General features: G+C 42.6%; 2 protein-coding genes across 7 annotated transcripts in view; one reads left to right on the plus strand and one right to left on the minus strand.

Annotated features, from left to right (window-relative positions):
* Positions 1 to 15,849, plus strand: part of LOC310869618 (supervillin-like) — a 38,916-nt gene extending 23,067 nt beyond the window's left edge. Inside the window, exons 20-34 of one of the 6 annotated variants that reach the window (XM_083780443.1) lie at positions 95 to 231; positions 1,789 to 1,936; positions 5,384 to 5,529; positions 6,234 to 6,409; positions 6,854 to 6,998; positions 7,149 to 7,614; positions 7,875 to 8,023; positions 8,510 to 8,612; positions 8,727 to 8,934; positions 9,459 to 9,592; positions 9,710 to 9,871; positions 11,370 to 11,513; positions 13,239 to 13,351; positions 14,385 to 14,540; positions 14,779 to 15,849. In XM_083780443.1, coding sequence (XP_083636569.1) covers positions 95 to 231; positions 1,789 to 1,936; positions 5,384 to 5,529; positions 6,234 to 6,409; positions 6,854 to 6,998; positions 7,149 to 7,614; positions 7,875 to 8,023; positions 8,510 to 8,612; positions 8,727 to 8,934; positions 9,459 to 9,592; positions 9,710 to 9,871; positions 11,370 to 11,513; positions 13,239 to 13,351; positions 14,385 to 14,540; positions 14,779 to 14,868 — 2,477 coding nt within the window. In that variant the 3' untranslated portion in view covers positions 14,869 to 15,849. The remainder of the gene's footprint in view (positions 1 to 94; positions 232 to 1,788; positions 1,937 to 5,383; positions 5,530 to 6,233; positions 6,410 to 6,853; positions 6,999 to 7,148; positions 7,615 to 7,874; positions 8,024 to 8,509; positions 8,613 to 8,726; positions 8,935 to 9,458; positions 9,593 to 9,709; positions 9,872 to 11,369; positions 11,514 to 13,238; positions 13,352 to 14,384; positions 14,541 to 14,778) is intronic. The other 5 variants (XM_083780444.1, XM_083780442.1, XM_083780446.1 and 2 more) reach the window with 5 other exon arrangements.
* A 1,146-nt stretch (positions 15,850 to 16,995) lies between these two features.
* On the minus strand, positions 16,996 to 19,144 carry tmem98 (transmembrane protein 98). The gene is made up of 6 exons (XM_083778834.1): positions 18,915 to 19,144; positions 18,334 to 18,499; positions 18,085 to 18,118; positions 17,876 to 17,991; positions 17,693 to 17,752; positions 16,996 to 17,198 (listed from the first exon to the last, which is right to left on the minus strand). The coding sequence occupies exons 1-6, from the start codon at positions 19,066 to 19,068 to the stop codon at positions 16,997 to 16,999; spliced, it is 732 nt and encodes a 243-aa protein (XP_083634960.1). The 5' UTR covers positions 19,069 to 19,144; the 3' UTR covers position 16,996.
* Positions 19,145 to 22,937: the final 3,793 nt, after the last annotated feature.

Consider the following 22,937-nt stretch of genomic DNA (forward strand, 5'->3'; position numbering starts at 1 on the left):
AACAGTCTATTTGTGTGTGCGCGTGCGTGTATGGATGGTGCATTGTAATGGATCTCTTTTTGTCTATCTCTTTGTGTGTTTCCCGTGGCAACAGGTAGGCGACATGTGCAGGTACGGCTGGTGGAGCCCTCAGCGCTGTCGCTGAACAGCGGTGACTGCTTCCTGCTGGTCACTCTCGACCACTGCATCCTGTGGAGCGGAGAGTTTGCCAATGGCCCAGAGAAAGAAAAGGTACCACACAGAGACAGTTTGACTCTGAACAGCGGTAATGTCATGCTAACACGGACCGGTATGCATAAACCATTGCTCACTACAGTAACATACCAGGGTAAAATACCCAAGCTCTCATGAAGCTACAATCCGGGACGTTTAATTAATAAAACGTTATTTTGACCAATCTTTATGGTAGAGTAACCAATCCAATCAAACTTTATTTATAGAGCACATTTAAAAACAACATCTGGACCAAAGTGCTGTACACTCAGTAAAAATCACACCTGTGTGAACCGAGTGGTGCAATTCCCCTCTCTCTCTCTCTCAGTATTAATAAATGCACGCACGCAGCATTACCCCGTGTTCCAATTTCACGCATGCGCACACCACTCGTGCTCTTGACTGATACACACGGACATTCCTGGTTGTAGGAGTGGTTGCACCACTCAAAAAAACATAATGACTCTCAAAAATAGCAGTAGAGCAGGGTTCCCCAATTAATTTTCCTCAAGGGCCATATTTTGACTACGGTACCAGGCTGGGGGCCGAGTCGGCATGCGCGAGGTCGTGGTCTTGCCCTGAAATTAATGTTCAGGGCAAGACCCCATTTGAAAATGACCCCCAGTTTGACATGCAGAGGCTACTGACCCCAATTGAATGCAATTTATATCTGGGACCCCTCCCCCCCCAAAAAAAGAAAATTGATATTCTTCCGTGGGCCACAAGGGGGCGCTCCGCGGGCCGCAGATGGCCCGCAGGCCGCTAATTGGGGAACCCTGCAGTAGAGTATGTTAATACAATATAACCAGTACTGCAGGTACTGTACTGGTTATCAATGTCAATATAAAGTTAATTATAGCACATACAGTAGATCCACCATCTTGGCGGTAGTTTCGACATCTCCATTATGAGGGAGGCAATGGACATAAAATGTACTGGTTATAGAATTAAGCACAATTTCAGTATTCTGAATAGTTACTTTTAAATAACTTAAATATTGGTGACAATTGCCCAGGCGGTGGCGTAAGCGTCTGGGCACCCGACTGGTAATCCAGTCACAGTGTGCCGCGGGTTCGACTCCCGAGCCCGACACGGCCTTTACTGCATGTCTTCCCCCATCTCTCTCCCGTTTCCTGTCAGCCTACTGTCTGTCCCCTCAAAAAAAAAAAACAATAAAACGGCGTAAGCCGCAAAAAAATATCTTAAAAAAAAGAAATATATATATATTGGTGACAATCTACAATTCGGACATTTAGCAGAGACTCTTTTCCAGAGTGACTTACAATAAACAATTCAGTGCCTCAAGACGATGACGGTGCTTACTGTGTACTGACAGTTTACATAACCAGTAAGACGCCCTGAGGGCGAGAAGCATGTGACCTCGCCCTTTAGGGCCAGGCGCCCTGGGTGAGGGAAGACTGCTGGGCGAGTGCTGGCGCTTTGGGATGGGGGGGGTCAGATCAACATATGGAATTCTGTACTGGCCATATATGGACAACTGTTGTTGACGAAAAGTTAATTGTTTTCATGTAAATGTGTTTGAGTGGTGAATAGTATTCAAATGTTCTCCTCCAGGCCTCAGAGCTGGCCATGTCCATTCAGAAGCAGAGCGATCTGGGCTGCCAGGCCTCACAGGTCCTCCATCTGGAGGAGGGGCTGAACTCAGACTCAGGCCAGGCTGCAGAGTTCTGGGACCTCCTGGGAGGAAGTGCACAGTACAGAGGTGAGGCCAGTGGTGGAATATACAGTGGTGGAAGTACATTTACTTAAATACTGTACTTAAGTACAATTTTGAGGTATCTGTACTTTACTTGAGTATTTCCAATTTCCAAAACTTTTATTTTTACTCATACAGTTACTTGAAAACTTTGGTTACTAGTTACTTTGATTATTATTACAAGACGAGATATCTCGAGAAAAGCTATGATTACCATCTTGGCCATTCACAAGGTCACGAGATTTGATTAAAGGCCCGCTGACACGCCCCTCGGGAGCTAATAAAGGATATCAAACAATGCTATCATGATTGTGACGTCAGACTGTGACAAGCTTTCTCCATCGACTTCTATGCGGGCTCGCCGGGCTTGGTGGCCGTAGTAGCATAGCAACTTATGCTACTATTTTGGTGTCACATTTAGAGTCATATTTCCTATAAATGTAATTGAAAAAAATTATTTTTTCGCTCTAAAATATTCGTTAGAATGACATTGAGTTGACGTGTAAGTTTGAGGGTAAACTGTTGCATATTCGCAATTTCGCTAATTTCCCCGGCCATCTCTCTCGGTCTCCCCCGCTGACATGCACTCAGCCACGGCATACACTCAGCCCTTCTCACAGGTTGAGTAGCGGCACTGCACCGGGCGAATTTCCCCGGCCATCTCTCTCGGTCTCCCCCGCTGACATGCACTCAGCCACGGCATACACTCAGCCCTTCTCACAGGTTGAGTAGCGGCACTGCACCGGGCTAAAATGCATATCCGTCTTCAAATAGCTACCACAACATTGTTCAAGTGAACTGTGTGTTTATGCTTGTTCATTGTAATAATCAATATAGCTATGATGATTTATCGCCGCGTCGCTCCGCATGACAAAATGCCCCTCTCACCGCCGGGGCACTGAGCCTCTTCTGGTCAGTGGTCATGCACACACGGGGAACGTATAGCCTCTATGGTCCCCGGCGCATATTGAACTGGGCATGTGTCTGTGTACACACTACACAGCTACACACACACACACACACACACACACACACACACACACGCACACGTGTACACACGCACACGTGTACACACACACACACACACACACACACACACACACACACACACACACACACACACACACACGTATTCATATGTGGGCATATGCCTGCCCACAGACAGATACAGTTCATTCACATATATGGATGGTGGATATATCTATGAGAATTACGTATATTTATTTGGCTGACGGCTCAGTGAGTGTATGCCCGAAGAGAGAGAGAGAGGCATTCGGACAACCGGGGCGGTGTGTGTAGCCTACGTGTATTGTGTACTCAACCTGTCAACTTTTAGCCGTGGCTATAGTGCATGTCAGCGGGGGAGAGAGCTATAGATGCCAGAGGCAGATTCCGTGCCATTGCATGTGTGTGTGTGTGTGTGTGTGTGTGTGTGTGTGTGTGTGTGTGTGTGTGTGTGTGTGTGTGTGTGTGTGTGTGTGTGTGTGTGTGTGTGTGTGTATAGTATACACATGCCCACTGCCCAGTCCCCCGGAGGCTCATGATCTCGTCCGCAAGACTATGCCTCAACTCGGCTCGGACAACCAGGCTTGAATTCATCATAGCGATATTTATTATTACACGAATCACCCACAAGTTGATCATTATAGCCTACATAACGCTATGTCAATGATTAATGAGATGAAAGTTTCATTATACTTCTGGTGGTGACGAAGACATCACATGCCTTCTGAGTGTGGCTATTGGAGACCTCCAAGTTGCGCACGGATACTTGTTATTTTTTCCAGTGGTTCCATACATGCTAGTTTCTTCGAATATATCTAATCTTCACAAGTTGTCGCGCTGTGATGCGTTTTATTATTATTAGAGAGAGAGAGAGAGAGAGAGAGAGAGAGAGAGAGAGGGGGAGAGAGAGAGAGAGAGAGGGAGAGAGAGAGAGAGAGATACGGAGGGAGAGAATTGCGGTGCGTAAGGGGGAGGCATACTTTGGTTAGACATAGCATTGGTTAGACATGGGTTACGGTTAGGTTTAGGTGTGCTGCCTCGTGGGAGGTTAGGTTTAGGGTGAGGGTTTGAGATAGGTTGTAGATGTAGGACTAATGACTAACCAATGACTAGTCTAAACCAAAAACTGTCTAAACTAAGTACTGCACCCGCGTAAGGCACTCCGTATGCGCGCTGATGCAAGACGCAGTGTGTGTGTGTGCGAGATAGAGAGAGAGAGAGACTGCCCCCCCATATCGGTGTGTGTGAGAGAGAGTGTGTGTGTGTGTGTGTGTGTGTGTGTGTGTGTGTGTGTGTGTGAGAGAGAGAGAGAGAGAGCGGTCAGGTTACTTGAGCCGGCAGCAGTGCCCCACTGCCCCGGGCAGAGGCACTATATGACGGCGCCACGGCGGGGACATAGGACTGGATGGCCCGGCCACGGGACGGGACTCGTCACTCGAGTGACGCGGCGATAAATCATCATAGCGATATTGATTATTACAAAGAACAAGCATAAACACACAGTTCACTTGAACAATGCTGCGGTACATAAGATATTTGAAGACGGATATGCATTTTAGCCCGGTGCAATGCTGCTATAGACAGGCAGTGAACCTGTGAACAGGGCTCTGCACAAGGCTGAATTTGAGGCCATGTTAGCGGGGTTACAGAGAGCTGCATCCCAGCTCTCTGGAACTCGTCAGGCGATATTGCGAGTATGCAATAGTATCCCCTCAAACTTACACGTCAACTCAATGTCATTGTAACGAATATTTTAGAGCGAAAAAATATTTTTTTTCAATTTCATTTATAGCCAAAATGACCTAAATGTACCGTCAAAAACGCTAGCCTGAGCTAGCTAGCAGCCACTTGTTGCTAGCGCGGCGCGCCGTAGCCCTGTCTCAAACAATTTCAAACTGTTTTCAGTCAGACCACGTGATGTGCTGTACCACCCATATTAATTTCGGGGCGTGTCAGCGGACCTTTAAAGAGCATTAATCCAGTTTAAAAAATACTGTATAAAGTACCTTATTTTAGCTCTGGTCGCTAGCCTCCATAGACCTCAGTGGACACTCATTAGTGGTTTTTAGTGCTCAGAATGGGATAAAGTACGATGTCGGCCGGATAATGCTTCTTCTTCTCTGGTTATGGCGCGCATTTCACTGGCACTGGCCTCACGTTACCGCCTATTGGTAACGAGAGCGATAGTGTTAAACACTTCAGCCATATACATTTTAACCATTTGAAAATAGCCGATCTACAAGCTCACAATGTGGTGTGAGGTTGTATGTCGGCTATCTTTTGAACAGAAATTTACTTCCTTGATAAAGTGCTAATTTAGCTGTATATATGGCTCTGTTCCATATGATGACAATCAGCAGAATTGGGCTGAATTGGTTGTCAGAAGTGTGTCTACATACAGTCTATTTGGAATGTATTGAATGGTTTGGTCTGTGCTGATGTCTGCAGGTGCGGGTCCACCAGAGGAGGATGAACTGTATGAGAGTGGTGTAGTGGAGTCAAACTGTGTGTACAGGCTGGTAGACAACAGACTGGTGCCCCAAGAACAGGCCTGGGCTTCAATACCCAGTGTCTCACTATTGGCTTCATCTGAGGTGACCGTGAGACCCCTCTTAATTCTCAACTAGTACACTATGTATGCAGCAAATGTAGAGCACATGCTTTTTTTTTGGTAATGAATATATTGTACATGATACCTTTATAATATTGTAGAGATCCCTGTCCTACTGGGAGAGTGACGAATAGACGGTCCGAAAATGTCTCTGTGAATATTTCACTTTCATTTGCAGTGAACAAATGTTTTACATTGTTTTACATTGCTTACATTGCTGTAATATTAGTGTGAAATCTTACTGTGAAAATGTGCTCATGACACAAACAGCAGTTTGAATTAATTAAATATAAACACTCCTAAGAAGTGTGTAAAGACCATTTTAGATATATAACGATAGGGATTTAGAACAGTGGTTTAGAACAGTGGTTCTCCAAAATAGCAGATTTAAGGGCTGTATTTTGCGTGTCTTAAGTACCAGGTCTTATTCCCTAACTTGAGTAAACTAAAGACCTGGAGGCGTGATCAATGCTCTTTGGCCACTCAGAATAGCCAAATGGCATTGATCACGCCTCCAGGTCTTTAGTTTACTCAAGTTAGGGAATAAGACCTGGTACTTAAGACACGCAAAATACAGCCGTTTTGGACATTGGGGGTCCACGCCCAAATATATAATATCAATTTGGGGAATCAGGCTCAGGTCTTACGGTCTTAACTGTCTCTGTTGTTGTGTTTTCATGCATCCAGGCTCTGGTGTTTGACTTTGGCAGTGAAGTATACCTTTGGCATGGAAAGGATCTTGTCCCTAGCAACAGAAAAGTGGCTCTACAGTTGGCACAGCAGGTGTGGGGCGGAGCCTATGACTACAGCAACTGCAGAGTGAACCCCCTGGACCCCACAAACTGTAACCCCAGTATACAGCTGTAAGTTAAAGTAGCCCGTGTAACGTACACACAGTAAGAAAATCACACTTGTGTGAAGTGAGGGGCGCTCTTATCGTCATACAACATCATACATCACATTCCGTGTTTAGTCAATCAAATCATCACTATGGGGTACACACAGACACACAGCTGGGAATATGAGGGGCTAGCGACCCTAAAAAAAGAAAAAAAACTTGTACTGTTCAGAGCTACTGCAATGCAACGGCAGTATTTTAACATATTGCAGAGGGTGTAAAGCTAGACTAGAACAGGATATCCACGCGTTACAAAACTTTATCAATACAAGGCAAAATTAAGGCCTTAAAATGTAATAAAAAACACATTTCAGTGGTCTTAAATTGTTAGCTCATACCGTGAAATACCGTCTTGACTGTATGGGATTTAATGAGAGGAAGGTCTTCTTCAATTTGTTTTCTCCTAAAGGCGGGGAGAGGGCCGTCCAAGCTGGGCCCTTTTTGGCTGCATTTCAGAGAACAACGAGACCGCTCTTTTCAGAGAAAAGTTCCTCGACTGGCCTGCGAGGAGTGGAACCGGAGTGGACCCTACTCCGGTGATGGAGGACACGCAGGTTCATCAGAGAACTTGATGATTTAAAGTTCACACATAATAATAATATTATACAGTATAACATATCAGAGATGGATCCTAATTTACTTAAATAACCCTCCCTCTCTCTCTCTCTCTCTCTCTCTCTCTCTCTCTCTCTCTCTCTCTGCAGTGTTTTTCACAGGAAACCCTTTCAGCATCAGTCACCCCAGACGAGCCTTCTGTTCCTGTGTCCCCTCCTCTGTCAGAGTGTCTGTCTCCTTGTGATGCTAAGGCGCTGGTGTCAGGCCAGGGCCTGGTAGGGGACGTCTTGTCTCCTTGTGATGCTAAGGCGCTGGTGTCAGGCCAGGGCCTGGTAGGGGACGTCTTGTCTCCTTGTGATGCTAAGGCGCTGGTGTCAGGCCAGGGCCTGGTAGGAGACGTCTCGGGGGATGATTCCCTGGAGGGGCTCAACGTCCCGCGGGGCCACAGAGTAGTCACACTCGAAAGCGGACGTCAGCTGGAGCTGAAAACAGTTGCTGTAGACACGTGGCACGTCCAGGAATTTGATGATAGCGAGGTGCCTGTGGAGAGCAGTGGACAGCTGTACGAGGGAGACTCCTATGTGATCCGCTGGACGTACAACGTTGATTCTGCTGGTGAGACACACACACACACACACACACACACACACACACACACACACACACACACACACACAGGAACGCTTATGGTCAGATCCGGTGTTGTATACTTACCCACACGCTAGAGAGTTTTGACCTTTTAATGTGAATGACCAGTGGGTTCTCATCCACTCAGTGTAATGCTATTCTTTGTCTCTGTGGTACTGTAGGTAATGCTGTTCTCTGTGTCTGAGGTATGACATGTAACGATGTGCTTTGTCTATGTGGTACTGTAGGTACGCTGTGCAGCTCTGATGTACAGAACAGTGGTCCTGAGAAAGGAAAAACGGTCCTCTTCCTCTGGCGGGGTCAGCACTCCACTGTCAGTGGGCGGGGCACTGCTACGTTCCTGTGCATTGCATTAAATAACTGTGAGGAAAGACAGGTACAGTAAGTTAGCCACAGTGCTTCCATTTCAAACAGGCTGTTAGACTATTACAGATATTTACAGCTGCAATGCAATGCAGACCATGTGGCAATAAGTAGGAAAACTGTCACTGGTGGAAAAGCGATGGTTCGGTTCAATAACATTTTGCTTTTTTTGTGTAATGGCTCAATGTATCTAGTAAATGATTTTCATTATTGGGATACCAGTAACATCAAGCACTTTATGAAGTGGTTGCACTTTGCAAACAATCATGCTCCTTCCGACTTCTGAAAAAACTTTGGTTTGGACAGTCAAGACATTTGGGGGTGCACAGGTTCTGAGGGGGACCGTCCATCAGAAGTACGCGGAATTAAGTAAATTTGTAGTTATATCACCTCCCTTTCCGAAGAAAAGTTCAGACGTCGGAGGGAGCTGTAGCCTACTATTCTGTTTACAGTTTTCATGTTGTTTATGCTCTTTTGTATTGTGTTGTTGCTGGTGGAGGTGGTGGTACCCCAGGGGAAGGAACCACCGTGTTTCCTGCAGCTTTTCCAGGGTGGTCTGGTCATTCACAAGGGCAGACAAGAGGATGCTTCCTCTAAAACAGGTACAGCAGAACAGCCCTAGATTCTGGGTGGTCGAGTGTGTCAACTGTATCTCTAGCCCACACACCCTTTTATCATGTGTTTGGCTATTCAAATCCTCCTCTCTCACGCTATAACAGGGTGGCGTCTGTTCTCTGTGCGAGGAGAGCTTCCCGAGGAAGGCTCTCTGTTGGAGGTGGACTGTTGTTGCGCTGGTCTCCGTTCTAGAGGCTCTGTCGTTCTGCTCAACTGCCAGCAGGGGGTGCTGTACCTGTGGCATGGTTGCAAAGCCCACTCAAGCTCCAGGGAAGTCAGCAAACTGGCAGTGGAACGGCTCACTCACATGTAAGTCTCTGTTTGGACTGGCATCTAATCAACCGTACATAGAATATAGACACTTCTAAATGGGTGTGTTATCCCATTTAGACCTGAGGCCGATTCTATAAAAAAAGGGTCTTCTATATCTTAACAGTTTTCTGAAAAACCTATGTTTCTATGTCAGTTCTGTATTTGGCCACGGACCCCCAGGCACTGCCCATGAAGCAAGGATTTGAGTTAAAAACGTTCGCTGTGAAAGAATATATACCGGTATTCAAAGATTTGTGCCACATTTTCACAATTTAAATAAAATAGCAGATCTACAAGCTCACACTTGGTGCCACGATATGAGCTTGTAGATCTTCTATTTTACACAACACAATGCTTAAAACACCAAAAGGAGTTCCCGTCCAGAATGGGTTATTTGACTACTGGTTGACAGGATCTTGATAGAAAATCTTGATCCTATGTTAGGTTATAAAATGTTATGTGAAATGGCATCTGTGTGAATCTACAGTGAATGTATATGGATATGCACATGTGTGTCTTAGATGCCCGGTGGAGTTGGGTCTCGTCACAGGCAGTCCTGTGATGGTGCAGGAGGTAGAGGAAGGCTCTGAGCCCGCAGAGTTCTGGAATGCTCTTGGACAACAAGACAGAAAGGCCTATGACTGCATGTTACAAGGTACACAACACACTTTTGTACTGTCCATACAAATGCAGTTCACACAACAGCATTAACTTACCTTTTCTGCCATCATATAAAAATATTCAGAATAATTATGAGTATATTTTTTCTCAGATCCAGGCAAATATAACTTTACTCCGCGTCTCTTCCATCTGAGTGTTCAGTCCGGAGTCTTCCAAGGTGAAGAACTTCAGAGCCCTGCCCGCTTGCCGGGGGTTGTCATGGCGATGCCCTTCGTCCAGGAGATTCTGTACTCTGAGTCTGTACCACAACCAGGTGAGCGTCAGTCAAGCATTCACACAAAATCACACCCGTGTGACCTGAGTGGTGCAACTCCCCTCTCCCCCCTCCTCTCTCTCTCTCTCTCTCTCTCTCTCTCTCGCTCTCTCTCTCTCTCTCTCTCTCTCATTAGCAGGCAACAGTACAGCACTATCTCTCTCTCTGTTTCTGGCACAACAGCGCCCCTACTGGTACTAATAGTCATATTCGTGCTCATGGCCACATAGGTACATAGGCGGACACGGACATTGCTGTTCTTTGGAGTGGTTGCACCACTCAAAAATAAAAACAGACACATGCTCTAGTCCAGGGGTGCCAAAAGGTAGATTGTGATGTACCAGTACATCCAGGTAGATCACATGACATGCCCCGGGCCCTAAAGAAAGATGCCTCTTAAATTAAGGTGGCTTGATTTATTTACATCAAAAGGGCATGTCAGGTCAAACACACAATTAAACATTTTGTTTTAAGATGTTGATATTGATTTTTTTATTCATCTCTAGGGCCCCAAATTCTTTGACTGGGGGGGGGGCGGGGGGGTGGGTCATATTTTGACAGCAGAAACTGCCTGTCATAATTTCCCTATCTAATTATTGGACAGTATTAGGATGTTGATATTAATTTTGTATTCATCCTTAGAGCCCCAAATCACACCGTAGAAAGCATGAGTGTCTATTTCAAACAGTGTTTTTTTGACTGGGGGGTCATATCATTTCACCCCCTCCCTGTCTAAGTATTGGACAGTATTAGGATGTTGATATTGATTTTGTATTCATCTTTAGGGCCCTTAGAAAGCACTAGTAAACCACAGGGCGCCATTGAAAAAGAGACCTTTGGTCTCAATTGGATTCCCCTGAAATAAAGGTTTCAATCAATCAATCAATCAATCAATCACTAAGTAACAATATAGAAATACTCTGTTACAAGTAAAATGCATTCCTGTGTTAAATACAAAGGTATTGGCATCAAATACACTTGAAGTACAAAAAGACTCAAGTCTACAAGCCCACAATGCTTCAACATGTTGTGAGCTTGTAGATCAGCTATTTTTATATAGCCAAATAATAAAATAATCTAAATTCTGAAAATTAATAATAAAAAGTTAAGTAAAGTAATAATTTACATGGAGTAAAGAGTGCAATATGTGCCTCTGAGATGTAGCAGTGTAGAAGTATAAATTATCGACAAATGGTACTAAACTAAAATGATACTCCAGGTCAGTACTACTTAGTTACTGTACACCACTGCCTTATTCTATTTTATCCTGTCAGTCAGGTGTCCTGACGACTACCTCTCCATGGGCCATGGGTCTCATTTGGTCCCCAATCCCCAGACCATTAGACTACCTCTCCATGGACCATGGGTCTCATTTGGTCCCCAATCCCCAGACCATTAGACTACCTCTCCATGGACCATGGGTCTCATAGAAGTTTAGAACCACTGCTCCAAACGATGTTCAAGCTCATTCAATATTCTTCTCTGTCTCTCCCGGCAGCCTTGTTCCTGTTAGATAACCGCCTGGAGGTGTATCTGTGGCAGAGAGGTCAGCCCGAGGAACCGGAGAGTGGCGGTTCAGCCTGCAGCCTTTGGGACAATGAAAGGAAGTGTGCCATGCAAACTGTACTCCAGTACTGCAAAGGTGAGTACAGGGCCGTTGCTATCTTATTGTGAAAAATCTTGTTTGTGGCCTCCTTAATAAAGGGAAACACACATTATAACATCGCCAACATCTGCAAAAATGAGACCAAATTCTATATTTTCTACGAAATGCTTATTTTAAATATGTTAATGTTAATATTCAAATTCCAAATTATAAACAAATCAAATAACCCTTTACCCCAAAAATGTAATGAATAAAGTAAATTTTGCCATCTCAAAGAATGAACATAAATAATGACACCAGCATCCAGATAAACAAATTATAATAAAGTGAAAATTGAGAACGGTGCCAGAATGACAGTCTCTGAAAGCAAGCTAAATGTCCATCTGTTTGCTATGTTAAGCTGTCATCATACCCCCCTTTTTAACGTGTATGTTTCTCTGTCACAACCTCGCGGCCGTTGTTTTCATTCGTTTCCGACGTTCTTTTGTTGGTTCAATCACTGTGTTGTGTTATGGCATTCCTGTAGCTCTAGACAGTTAGCTCATAAGTTAGCTGCTGTTGTCAGTCGCTCTGCGCTGCAGCATGGTCAGACTCCCTGTTAGGGGCAGGCGGGTAGCCAATCATGAATAGGTCGCTGTTAATGTGCTGCTCGCCATTTTCTTTTTTGTTTGTTTTGTTTAGTTTTTGTGCTTTTTGTTGTTCTTGTCTGTTTTATTCTATTGTGCTTTTAATTTATACCTTTCTAGTTTGTCTCACTTTTATGTGAAAACATAAAAATTCAATAAAGAATGCTATTAAAAAAAACGGGGGTGTTATATGCCATGTTTTCACCTGGCAAAAAAAGATTTTTAGAGCTATCAAAATAAGGGAATAAGGGATAGCATAAGACCCGTCGATCTTACCAGGATCTAGGAGTGCTGCAGAAGGTGGTGACATCGGCTGAGTGCACCATGACAGCAGGTGCTTGAGTAGGGTTAATTACAGTAAGGAGGACAAACATCATCCTAGTAAACAGACTGGAAAGGAAAGCACTTTTTTCTGAATGAAGACAAAAACACAAGAACACAAAATAAATGTTCTTGATATGTCCTTTTCTTCCTCATAATGTGTATAATGTATCATTTTCTTCCTTTCATTTCATATCTTTTATAGCCATCTAGTCTAGTGGTCATTAATTTGCAAGGTGTTTGCGATTATCCTGCATTTTTACTGAAGGGCCAAATGTCGGTTGAGGGTTATGCCCTGAAGAAGGCTGTTTGTGAATCCCAAAGCTCTGTTTTAACAATTAACATACACAGGTATTGATTTAATTATTTACTCTTTTTTTGCCAGCCTATAAGAATTGGACTTTTCTTGAACTTTTGGGTTATTCTACTAATGAGCACCTTCATCATACATTATTTAGACTTCTGAGCTGACCTGGCCCGGAGTTGGCCCGGAGCTGGCCCCTCCTACATCCAGCTTTTAGTTACCGTCCACAAATTCGCCTTAAACAAACATTAAATTCCCATTGATAATGAACGGAAAATGTTACGCCATAGTGTCTGAGCAAATCGGCATAGTGTCTATTTTACATTATGATGATGTACATATGTCGTCTTGAACACTGTTAAATTAAAATCTATATACAGTATGTGCTTTAGATATTATAGCATATGAGCTTATAGCATGAAACGGCACTACCGGGTAATGATGTCAAATGTTTGTTTTTTGGTCATTGATCTGTTTGATATGTTGTGTTTACAAAATAATTTCCTACAGAGATGAACCCTAGACGCCCACCTCAAGCCTACCTCATCTTGGAGGGATCGGAACCCCTGACCTTTACTAATGTTTTCCCCCACTGGGAGAGGAAGCCTCAACCCGATTCACAGGTACAAACCATCCGCACTAATGCAGGTACATAACATGTTCTTAGACATCAGGCTGAACCGCTCTATACTGTCGTTGTTGGGCAGAAATCTTCTATCTCCAGCTTTCATCTTAATTATAATTCTTCATAAATGAATATTATTATACTTTTTGTATCTCACTATAGTAGCGAAAATGTAGTGACACGTTGTGATTTTTGCACAATGCGACGCATTATGAGCTTGTAGATTGGCTATTTTCTTTTCTTTTTTTTTAAGATATTTTTTTGTGGCTTACGCCTTTATTGATTTTTTTAAGGGATAGAAAGTAGGCTGACAGGAAACGGGAGAGAGATGGGGGGATGACATGCGGTAAAGGCCGTGTCGGGTCCGGGAGTCGAACCCGCGGCACACCGCGACTGGATCACCAGTCCGGTGCCCAGACCGTTACGCTACGGCCTGGGCCGTAGATTGGCTATTTTCAAAAGATTTTTATACATTTGAAAACTTTAAATGGGACATTCTGCATAATTTGTAATTTTACTTTTGGTACTTTAAGTACATTTTGAAGCCAATATTTGTGTACTTCTACTCAAGGAAATGTTGAATTTTACTTGTAACAGAGTATTTGTACGTACATTGCAGTATTGATATTTTAACCCATTTTGATGTTTTAAGCATTATGATATACTTTAGCCATGGAAAAATAACAGATCTACAAGCTCATAGCGCGGCACAGAGTGCCACGCTACGAGCTTGTAGGTCTGCTATTTTTAAACATGTGGAGCAAATCTTTGAATATATATTCGTTCACAGCAAACGTTTTTAACTCAAATCCTTGCTTCTGGAAGGTCCCTAGAACAACATATTTTCAGGGGTCGGCGGCCAATTACATATATATTTGGGGGTCATTGACATGAAAATGTTTGAGCACCACTGACATAGAAACATGTTTTTTTCCAGAAAACTGTCAGGATTTAGAAGGCATTTGTAGAATCGTCCTCAGGTCTAAATGGGTTAAGTACTTTTTTCCACCACTGAATGTGTGCTCCTCCAGGGAGAAGTGGGGCGGGCCAAGCTGACCTTGGTGCAGGATGCCTTGACGCAGCTTACCAAGACGCACTACCTCCTGGAGGAGCTGCTGCGAAGCCCCTTACCTGAAGGGGTGGACCCCCAGTGCCTGGAAATCTACCTGTCAGAGGACGACTTCCAGGTACGTAGCAGTGTACTTGCAGCTAGTCAACCACAAGGCATTAAGGGCTATATCTTGTGCTACCCTTAACCCTTATCCCTAAACTAATTTGCCATTTTTTACTATTTAAAAAAACCTTTTAAAATAGTTCAAATAGCCGATCTACAAGCTCACAATGTCTCAATGTAGATCGGCTAGTTGAATTATAAAGAAAATAAAAAAATAAATCTTTTCTACAAATTATGTAATTCTGTTTCAGACTCTTTTGGAAATGAAGAGAGACGAGTACAACTCTCTCCCGGGCTGGAAGCAAGCTGATCTAAAGAAAAGCAAAGGACTTCTGTCGTAGATGGCAAGAACAAGTGAACGCTGCAAGAGGGCCACATTAAGAGGTCGAGTCCCCACTCCGATTGGCCCTTCAAATGAGAAGACATGATTGAAAAGGGGATCACTGCACGCCACCATGCCTTTGCATCACTTCATGATGAACTGCTTATCAATTAACAAAAAGAGATAATTCATTTTATTTATGTCAACTTATCCTGAAGAGCTACTGTTTTTCTTTTTGTATTTTCTATTTTTAAAAAGATGGTACTTACTTGTTAAGTGAGGAAGATTTGTGTACAGTGTTTTCACAGTAGAGGCTAATTTATTTTGTCGCACGGCCCCCTTGACAACAGAAATGACGTGGCTTCAACTTTTTCCAGTTGAATTCACATCATTTTTGTATGATTGTTGTATGGCAAAATGTATTATCTGTTATCGTTACCATGTTGTATCTGTGTGTCTTATTTAAGTATGGTATAATAGGGCTTTACTATGTTCTCAGCCAAATGCTCTCATTGTTTCAGAGGGCCAGACTTCCTACTGTATATCTTTTAACAGAAGGTCTACCATCTGAATCCCTGGACTGTACCCACTTTCTTATTCCCAAAGACTGATGAATAATTGTGTGGATGTCTTACCAGACATGGATTTATTCAGAAGTACTATTGAAATAAACAAAAAAAGATAGAGCCAGTAAAGCAAGTTTTCCTATGAAACTTTAATTCATCTGTACAAATCAATGAAAGGAAAATAGAATGATCTGCAAGAGGAAAGGGTGGATGTCAGTAACATACTGTGGGAGGGATAAGAAAAGAAAGGAGTGCTTACAAAACGATCACTTCTAATAAACAATGTAAACAAGAAAATATAAGAGTAACCACGTCCTAAGTGTTACAATTCAATCAATGTAATTTTCATCAAAAGAGCGGTGCATGCCAGGGGGCTACAAACAAACTTCACATAATAATGTCAAACTGCAATTCAAGATGAACTCCTGATTTGTCACCAAATGTAGGGTGCCTGACAGCATAATGTGTGCATTTTACAGTGCTAAGAACCACCTTGCATCTGGTGCCATGCAAAGTGCTCAAGTGTTGGATTTGTCTAAAACTGTGTGGGAACATATGCTTTGGAACTGTGTGTGTAGATAGACCATGTGTAAAATCTGGCAATGGGTATTGGCTTTTTAAGAGGGCCCAAGGGGTTCAGTAATAGCAATGCAGGGGAAAGCAGGTAGCCATGCCCCATTTTATATTAATATCCCTAACAAAGACACACACACACACACACACACACACACACACAAACAACGCATTACCTAACACAGAGCTAACAACATATCCCTGCACATACTGTATGTTGTGACTGCAACTCCACAATATACCCACACACTGTAAAAAAAAAGAAAAAAGTCATAGTTGCCTTGATTCTGTCCACTGGGTTGGAGCCTTTTTGGCTGGATGTCTTTGTGTTATTTTCACCAGCATGGATAAGCCGAATAAGCCTCCATGTGACTGAAGTCCTGGTGAGGTCGGATTAAACTCCACCATTGGGAGATGGGGCACTGGAGCAAGAATATCAAGAGGCAAGTCATCTGCAAGCAGCACCTCAGACAACCTCTCAAACACCCCTGGTTAAGCACAAAGCCACCACTATCTGACACATCTATATAAGAGTCACTGCTAAAGTAAAGGGCTGAGAGTTGTGCAGTATGCATGTATGTATACAGTACATGGCTTCTAATACAAAGGATTTCATACAAAGAAGAATACACGCTACATTTTAAAAACAATTAAGAGTAAATTAGGACATGTTTAGATAGATAAGAAACAGAACGCTAGTTTGCAAGGTCTTTTCCAATGTACTTCAGTCTTTTGGCAGATTGATTTAACATCTGGATTTAAAATTTGACTGATATGTTTGGATGATGTGTCAAGTACGGCAAGTACGTTTCCAAAGAATATGATATACATACATAATTTACAAGAGCAGCAGCTTGAGGATACAGGGTAAAATGCTTGTGTGTGTGTGTGTGTGAAAGGGGGGGGGGGGGGGGGGGGGGGTTGGGGCTGCGTGCGTGCGTGCATGCACATGCGTTTATGTCTCTGTTACTTAGTGTGCGTGTATTCATGTCTATGTGTGCGTGAGCTTTAGATGGCCTGTTCTCTCTGCATGTCCATTCCAGGTATAAATCGTTCTGGTTCAGAAGCCAGGGCCGCCTCACGCAGGACCACCATGTGATCCTCGGCCGCATGCAGTGATTGGTCGATCCAGTCCATACTCCCGGACATGTGACAGGCGTTGCGGGTTACCAGTACTAGATGGCTGACAGAAAGGAGGAGAGCAGTGGCCCTGGGGAGAGAAAAGGTCAGTGATGTTTACCTGTATAGCACACAGTGATGTTTACCTGTATAGCACACAGTGATGTTTACCTGTATAGCACACAGTGCTTGTCCAGTAAATAACAGCCAAGCAAATGCATTTTGAGCTGCTTCTTCTTCTTCATCTTTTATTATTATTATTATTTTACTTTTTATGGAAATTTATTCCAGAAGAAACCCCATTATCTCCAAAGAAGAATGCGGTTTACACACACGCTGCTTGGTCATTTCCATTTAATTACCTTGTAAAAGATGAATGCATCATTTCAAAACAATGGACAAATGAAAACAATATACGAGTTATGAAGCGGCTTTTCTCATCAAAGCTGATATATTCAGATCACTGTATCTCTCTATTTATCTCATGACATGAGTTATTCATCTGTGCATAACTCATGCCACACTGCTAACTCCTTGTCACAGAAAAATAGCCTCTCTGAATGATGTAAAAACAGATGATATTACCTGGCATCCAGCAGGATTGGATCCAGAGGGGGGTACATAGATCTCACAACATCATCCACCCTACAAGACAATGTGAAACAATGCCATGAATCAGATTTAACACACCAGGCTACAATGTCTCCGTTTTGACAACAATATGAAGTTATGGGAGGGTTTATTGCATACAGTAAGATGATAGGTTACCTCGGGCTGATGCGTTTGGCCACAGTGATGATGTCACTGAGGCTGGCCGGTGCTTTGACCTTTGCCCCTGAACCCATTGTCAAGGCGACCAACTTTTCAGTCAGAGTGTGGCATATCTGTATGTGGACATTAACAATTTATATATTATTCAGGAAATATTAAATGAGGGGGGAAATGTGTTTAAAAGAGCAAGCAAGTAGTCTCATTACCTTTAAGATGGAGATACAGTGAGACACCAAACCTCTGTGAGAAGTACAAAATTGGTTTGGATCGATGATGCTGGCATTCAGACTATTAAGGTTTTAACAAATAAAGCTCATTACCATGAGTTTAATTTTCATTCTGACTGTACTTTATATCAGGCCAAAACTACATGTCAGGGAGGTATTGTATGATTCCATTGGAAAACCAAGCTGTTTGAACTAGTTTAGATTAGTTAAGACATTGTAATGACTTACGAGGCGTCCTCAATCCAGTCCTCATTCTCCAGGATGGCCTCGATGTGAGGGTTAGTGATGACCACATCATCCAGCTCCAACTCTGACGGCTCACTCTGCGTCTCCATGGCTCCGATCAGATCTACGTTGGGCCTGTGGCAGTGAAGAACATATAATACTATTAGTACTATTTTGTATAATTTGCTACTAGTGCTGTCACTTGAGCAGCACGGACATGTCATAGTTTTGTTCATGGTTTATTTTGCATTTCAATATGGCCCACTTGGCATTTAGTCTTCCTAGATGTCTTCCTTATCCTTTTCCATCAAGGATTTTCTCCCTTGCCCAATTGAGGGTCTATAGACAGAGGGTGTAGTTTCGATTATTTTTCATTAAATGTGAGCCTGTAAAGCCATTTGAGACTGTGACTGTGTGACAGTGCTTAAGTGATCACTTTGAGTTCATATGGGTTGAGTCAAGGAGGCGCTAGTCTCCGCTCACTGAGTGAATACATGGACTACAGATGAGTGCTATCCATGGCGGGAATAATTTATATGGATAAAGGATTAGGATTCCTATTTCTAGTGTGTAGAGGACGATACTATGTATTGATGAAGGCACTGACTTGGAGTCAAAGTGGTGGAGTAGGTCATGGGGGTGGCAGTAGCGGTGTCTGCACACCACCACCAGAGCAATGAAGGAGGCCAGGAAAATGGTGGCCAGCACCCCAATGGCCACGATCACCACCGTCTCCATGGTGACTCCCGCTCCCGCGATGGCTGCAGGCAGCAACACGATTGACCAGTCGTCCAGACTCAATTATGAATGGGTGCTCATCTGTTAAAGAGAGAATCATTGGGAGGCACCTTAAGATCAGATCAAAGGACATTCTAAGAGCAACAAGTTAAAGTAATCAGTATTTCATTGCACATTTTTCACTCTTGTGAGCTAAGAATGCACTGTGAACTGTTGAGTGTTGCTGAGAGGTTTCTGAAAATGCCACACCTACAATATACACAAAACTCAGATCTTTATCTACAGTAAGAACATAAAAGATGAGGTAAACATGACTTTTGTTTGTATTTCTTGCACTGTACCAATACAATGAGTGTCTGAAAGAGGCTTGGCTCACAATGAGAATAAACTTTCTCTTGAGATTATATAACTCAATTTTATAAATCAGGGTAGTTATGCGGAACAACTGCTACTTTAATACCATATATCTTGACATTTCTGGATTACTGCCTCAAATTCGACTACTCAATCACACTTTGTCTTGTATCAACTCTGCTGTGTCTGGTATATTAATCTATAACCACCAGCATTCACATAAATATGAGAAGACATCTTGTTTTGTTATAGTGTGATAGGCCACTCTCGAACGAAACCGACATTTCAATTAAAGTACCCCTCAAAAGAACAAATAGACTTTGATGAACCTTGACCTCTTACCCTCCAGATGTGTTAAGTCCCTGAAAAATATAGTCCGTACAGGATTTTGGTTATTTTTCTCCCTGCAGTTTCTCTTTTGGTTGTGTCTGTCAAGACTACCTGCACTCTGCCCAGATTAGTTTGTTACTCATTAACTACATCTGCCCCACCTGAGTGCCCTTGTATGCATGTGTATAGTATACCTTTGACATTACAACTTGGGTGAAGCCATATTTAGCTTAGCTATAGCAAAATATATCCCTGATACAGTTACATTAGCTAAGGCATAAATTAGAGACACTAACTTTGCGCACAGCCATGGGTAACAGAGTAACAGAATAGCAGAATTACAACATTCTCTATAAACATTTTTGCCAGGATGATTATGAGATTCTGCTGTGGAATGCTGTAAGTCTTTAATCAGATTAATTTGTGTTACACTTGTTGGATCATATGGTGCTTTCTCTCTCTCTCTCTCTCTCTCTCTCTCTCTCTCTCTCTCTCTCCAGCTTTACTGACTTTTTTCTGGTAAAGCAAGGCCACATGCTTAAAAAAGACCAGTGGAGATTTGATTAACACATAAACCATCTGTCAAAGTAAAAAGTATATACCACCCATAACACCTTATATAACGGTGTCTAGTAAACTATTCTATATTTATGTGTTCAGCTCTTAGTAGACAACCAGCTGTGCTACAAGCAAGTGTAAACTAACCCATTCAGTCCATCCACTCAATTGTATTAATGCTATTCATTTACATATGATTAATGCAATGCAATTGCCAAATTAAAGGAATATAAAATATAAACCCATGCCTACCCGTTATCCGAAAATTAACTCCTGTAGGTGTTTTGAGATACACGAAGACTTATAGGCTAATAGAATTAGAAGCATCAAAATTAATGAGTTGCCTAATTGAACCCTTTAGCAACTAAAGTGTACCTTGATTAAAAGGGGCGCAGGCGCAGCATACTCGGATTTAATATAATCCTGATGTTCAGCAGTGCCAGTCGATTAGTTATTAGTTTTCAGAAAGTGATGTAGGCTATTAATTGAATAGGCATACAACCTGAGAATATAGTGAATATACTGTAAATTAAATACTAAATACGATATGTATGCCTAGGCCAAAATAACGTAGAATTGCAGCTGCAGCGGTGTTACTGTTTGTGTTTTATATGGGTATTCGGCAGACTGAACTGAAACAATGCAATAAATTGAGGGGGGGGGGAAACTATTAAAGCAAGCAAAAGACTTCGTCCAAGAGCCAACTGTTTGCCACATAATGCATTGTTCATTCATTATTTTATTTTCGCTCTGATTAGCCGCGCGCGCGCCATATAGGACAAATCTAAATAAGTTACTTAGATTTGGCAATTCTAGGCTAATCATTACATTTCAGCCTACCGTATCGATCCATAAGTTTTACTCCAAATATTTTTAATCTTCCTTCCTATTAACCATGTGCGTCACTTACCTATAAATATATTTTTATTCTTTTCCGGAGTTCGTATGTGGAGACAAAGCACCTTTCCCCTCAAGGCAGCAGCGGAGATGGCACGGACCTCTCCAAGTCGGAAACGGGAATGCGCATAACACATTACGTGGGCTGCCGAGCAGTCAGTGAATGAGTGATGATCAACTTTACTTTGCAGCCTGCTTGCAAAGTTCTGAGCTCATGCGTGCGCAGTAGCCTACTATAGGCTGCCCAGCTATATCCTATGTGAATTTTACAATTCCAGACAGATATTTTAATTTACTAGTGTCATATTAGTTGAGCTCTCCACAAACGTGCGTGCGTGCGTGTGTTTGTTGTTTTTCTAATCCAACTATGCCCAAAGTTTTGTTTTACAGTACACTGACTGTACCTAGCCTACACTACAATATTAAGGACAGGCAAACAAAAACACAACGCTAGGTGGCATACGTTAACCATTAAAGCGACAAGTAGGCTGATGATCGAGAGATAGCTTGTGCGAGTAAGTGACAAAAAAATCCTTCTAAATTATTGATACGTAGGAACCCAACTCAGTGACTCACGAACTATAACAGGCTACATTATATTTGTAGTGCAGGCACGCGCGCGTGCACACACACACACACACACACACACACACACACACACACACACACACACACACACACACACACACACACACACACACACACACACACACACACACACACACACACACACACACACACACACACACACACAGAATGAGAGAAAGTGAATGCACTAAATTGTTTTCTGCAGACTGCAGTACATAGGCCTACAGTTTTTTTTTCCAAAGGAAAGATAGGTCTTACTTCGTTTAAAGGTATAATGGTATGCCAACAATGTTGGTCCTAGCATAGTGAGATAAGTTTCCTCCAAGAGGTCATAAACCCTATGATAACACGCATTCCTAGATATATAGCTTTTGGGAACCACATTCTGTACTATACTCATTCTAAATTGTGTTGTTGCTCACTGTATGTTACTATAGGCCTAACACCTATATAATACCCAGTGTATTTACATATTAAGCAAAAGTATCATCAATACTGTAGAAATACTCTGTTACAAGTGTACTTAAAGTAGGCTACTAAAAGTAAAAGTACTCATTATGCAGAAAGTCCCATTTCAGGTTACAAAATGTATAGAAAAATAGCAGATCTGAAAGCTCACAAGTGTCGAACTGTGTGTATATATAGTGCTGAAGTCAACTAAGGTATGTTTTTGTAATAATAATAAAAAATCAAACTCGTGTGAATTGAGGGGCATCCACCGTGGCTGCCAAATGATTGCAGATTCACATTACGAGACATGGATGCAGTGTGTTATTGTATAAAACAAAACCAGGCACAAGATGTAATTTATATTGGCCACATGACGCCCCACATCGTCATTTAGTGCCCTAAACAAACATTAAAGGTTCATAGACTTGGCTGGCAAACAATTTTTGTTTAAAGTGCTCTAAACAAACATTAAAGGTTCATAGACTTGGCTGCCATATGACGTAATTTCAAAAGCCAGGTGATTGCGCCCCTCAAAAATCTACAATATAGCTAGTAGTCTTCTATCTTCACATCTTGCCACAGCCCGTTTATCCGTTCGCCTTTGTCCGCCTTCTCCTATACCAAACCACACTGTTTGCACAAATCTCTCCATGCACAATACCTGCATGCCTGTCCAGACATAACACAATGTT

Source organism: Protomyctophum parallelum, assembly GCF_964188405.1.
Source record: "Protomyctophum parallelum genome assembly, chromosome: 13".
Taxonomy (NCBI): domain Eukaryota; kingdom Metazoa; phylum Chordata; class Actinopteri; order Myctophiformes; family Myctophidae; genus Protomyctophum; species Protomyctophum parallelum.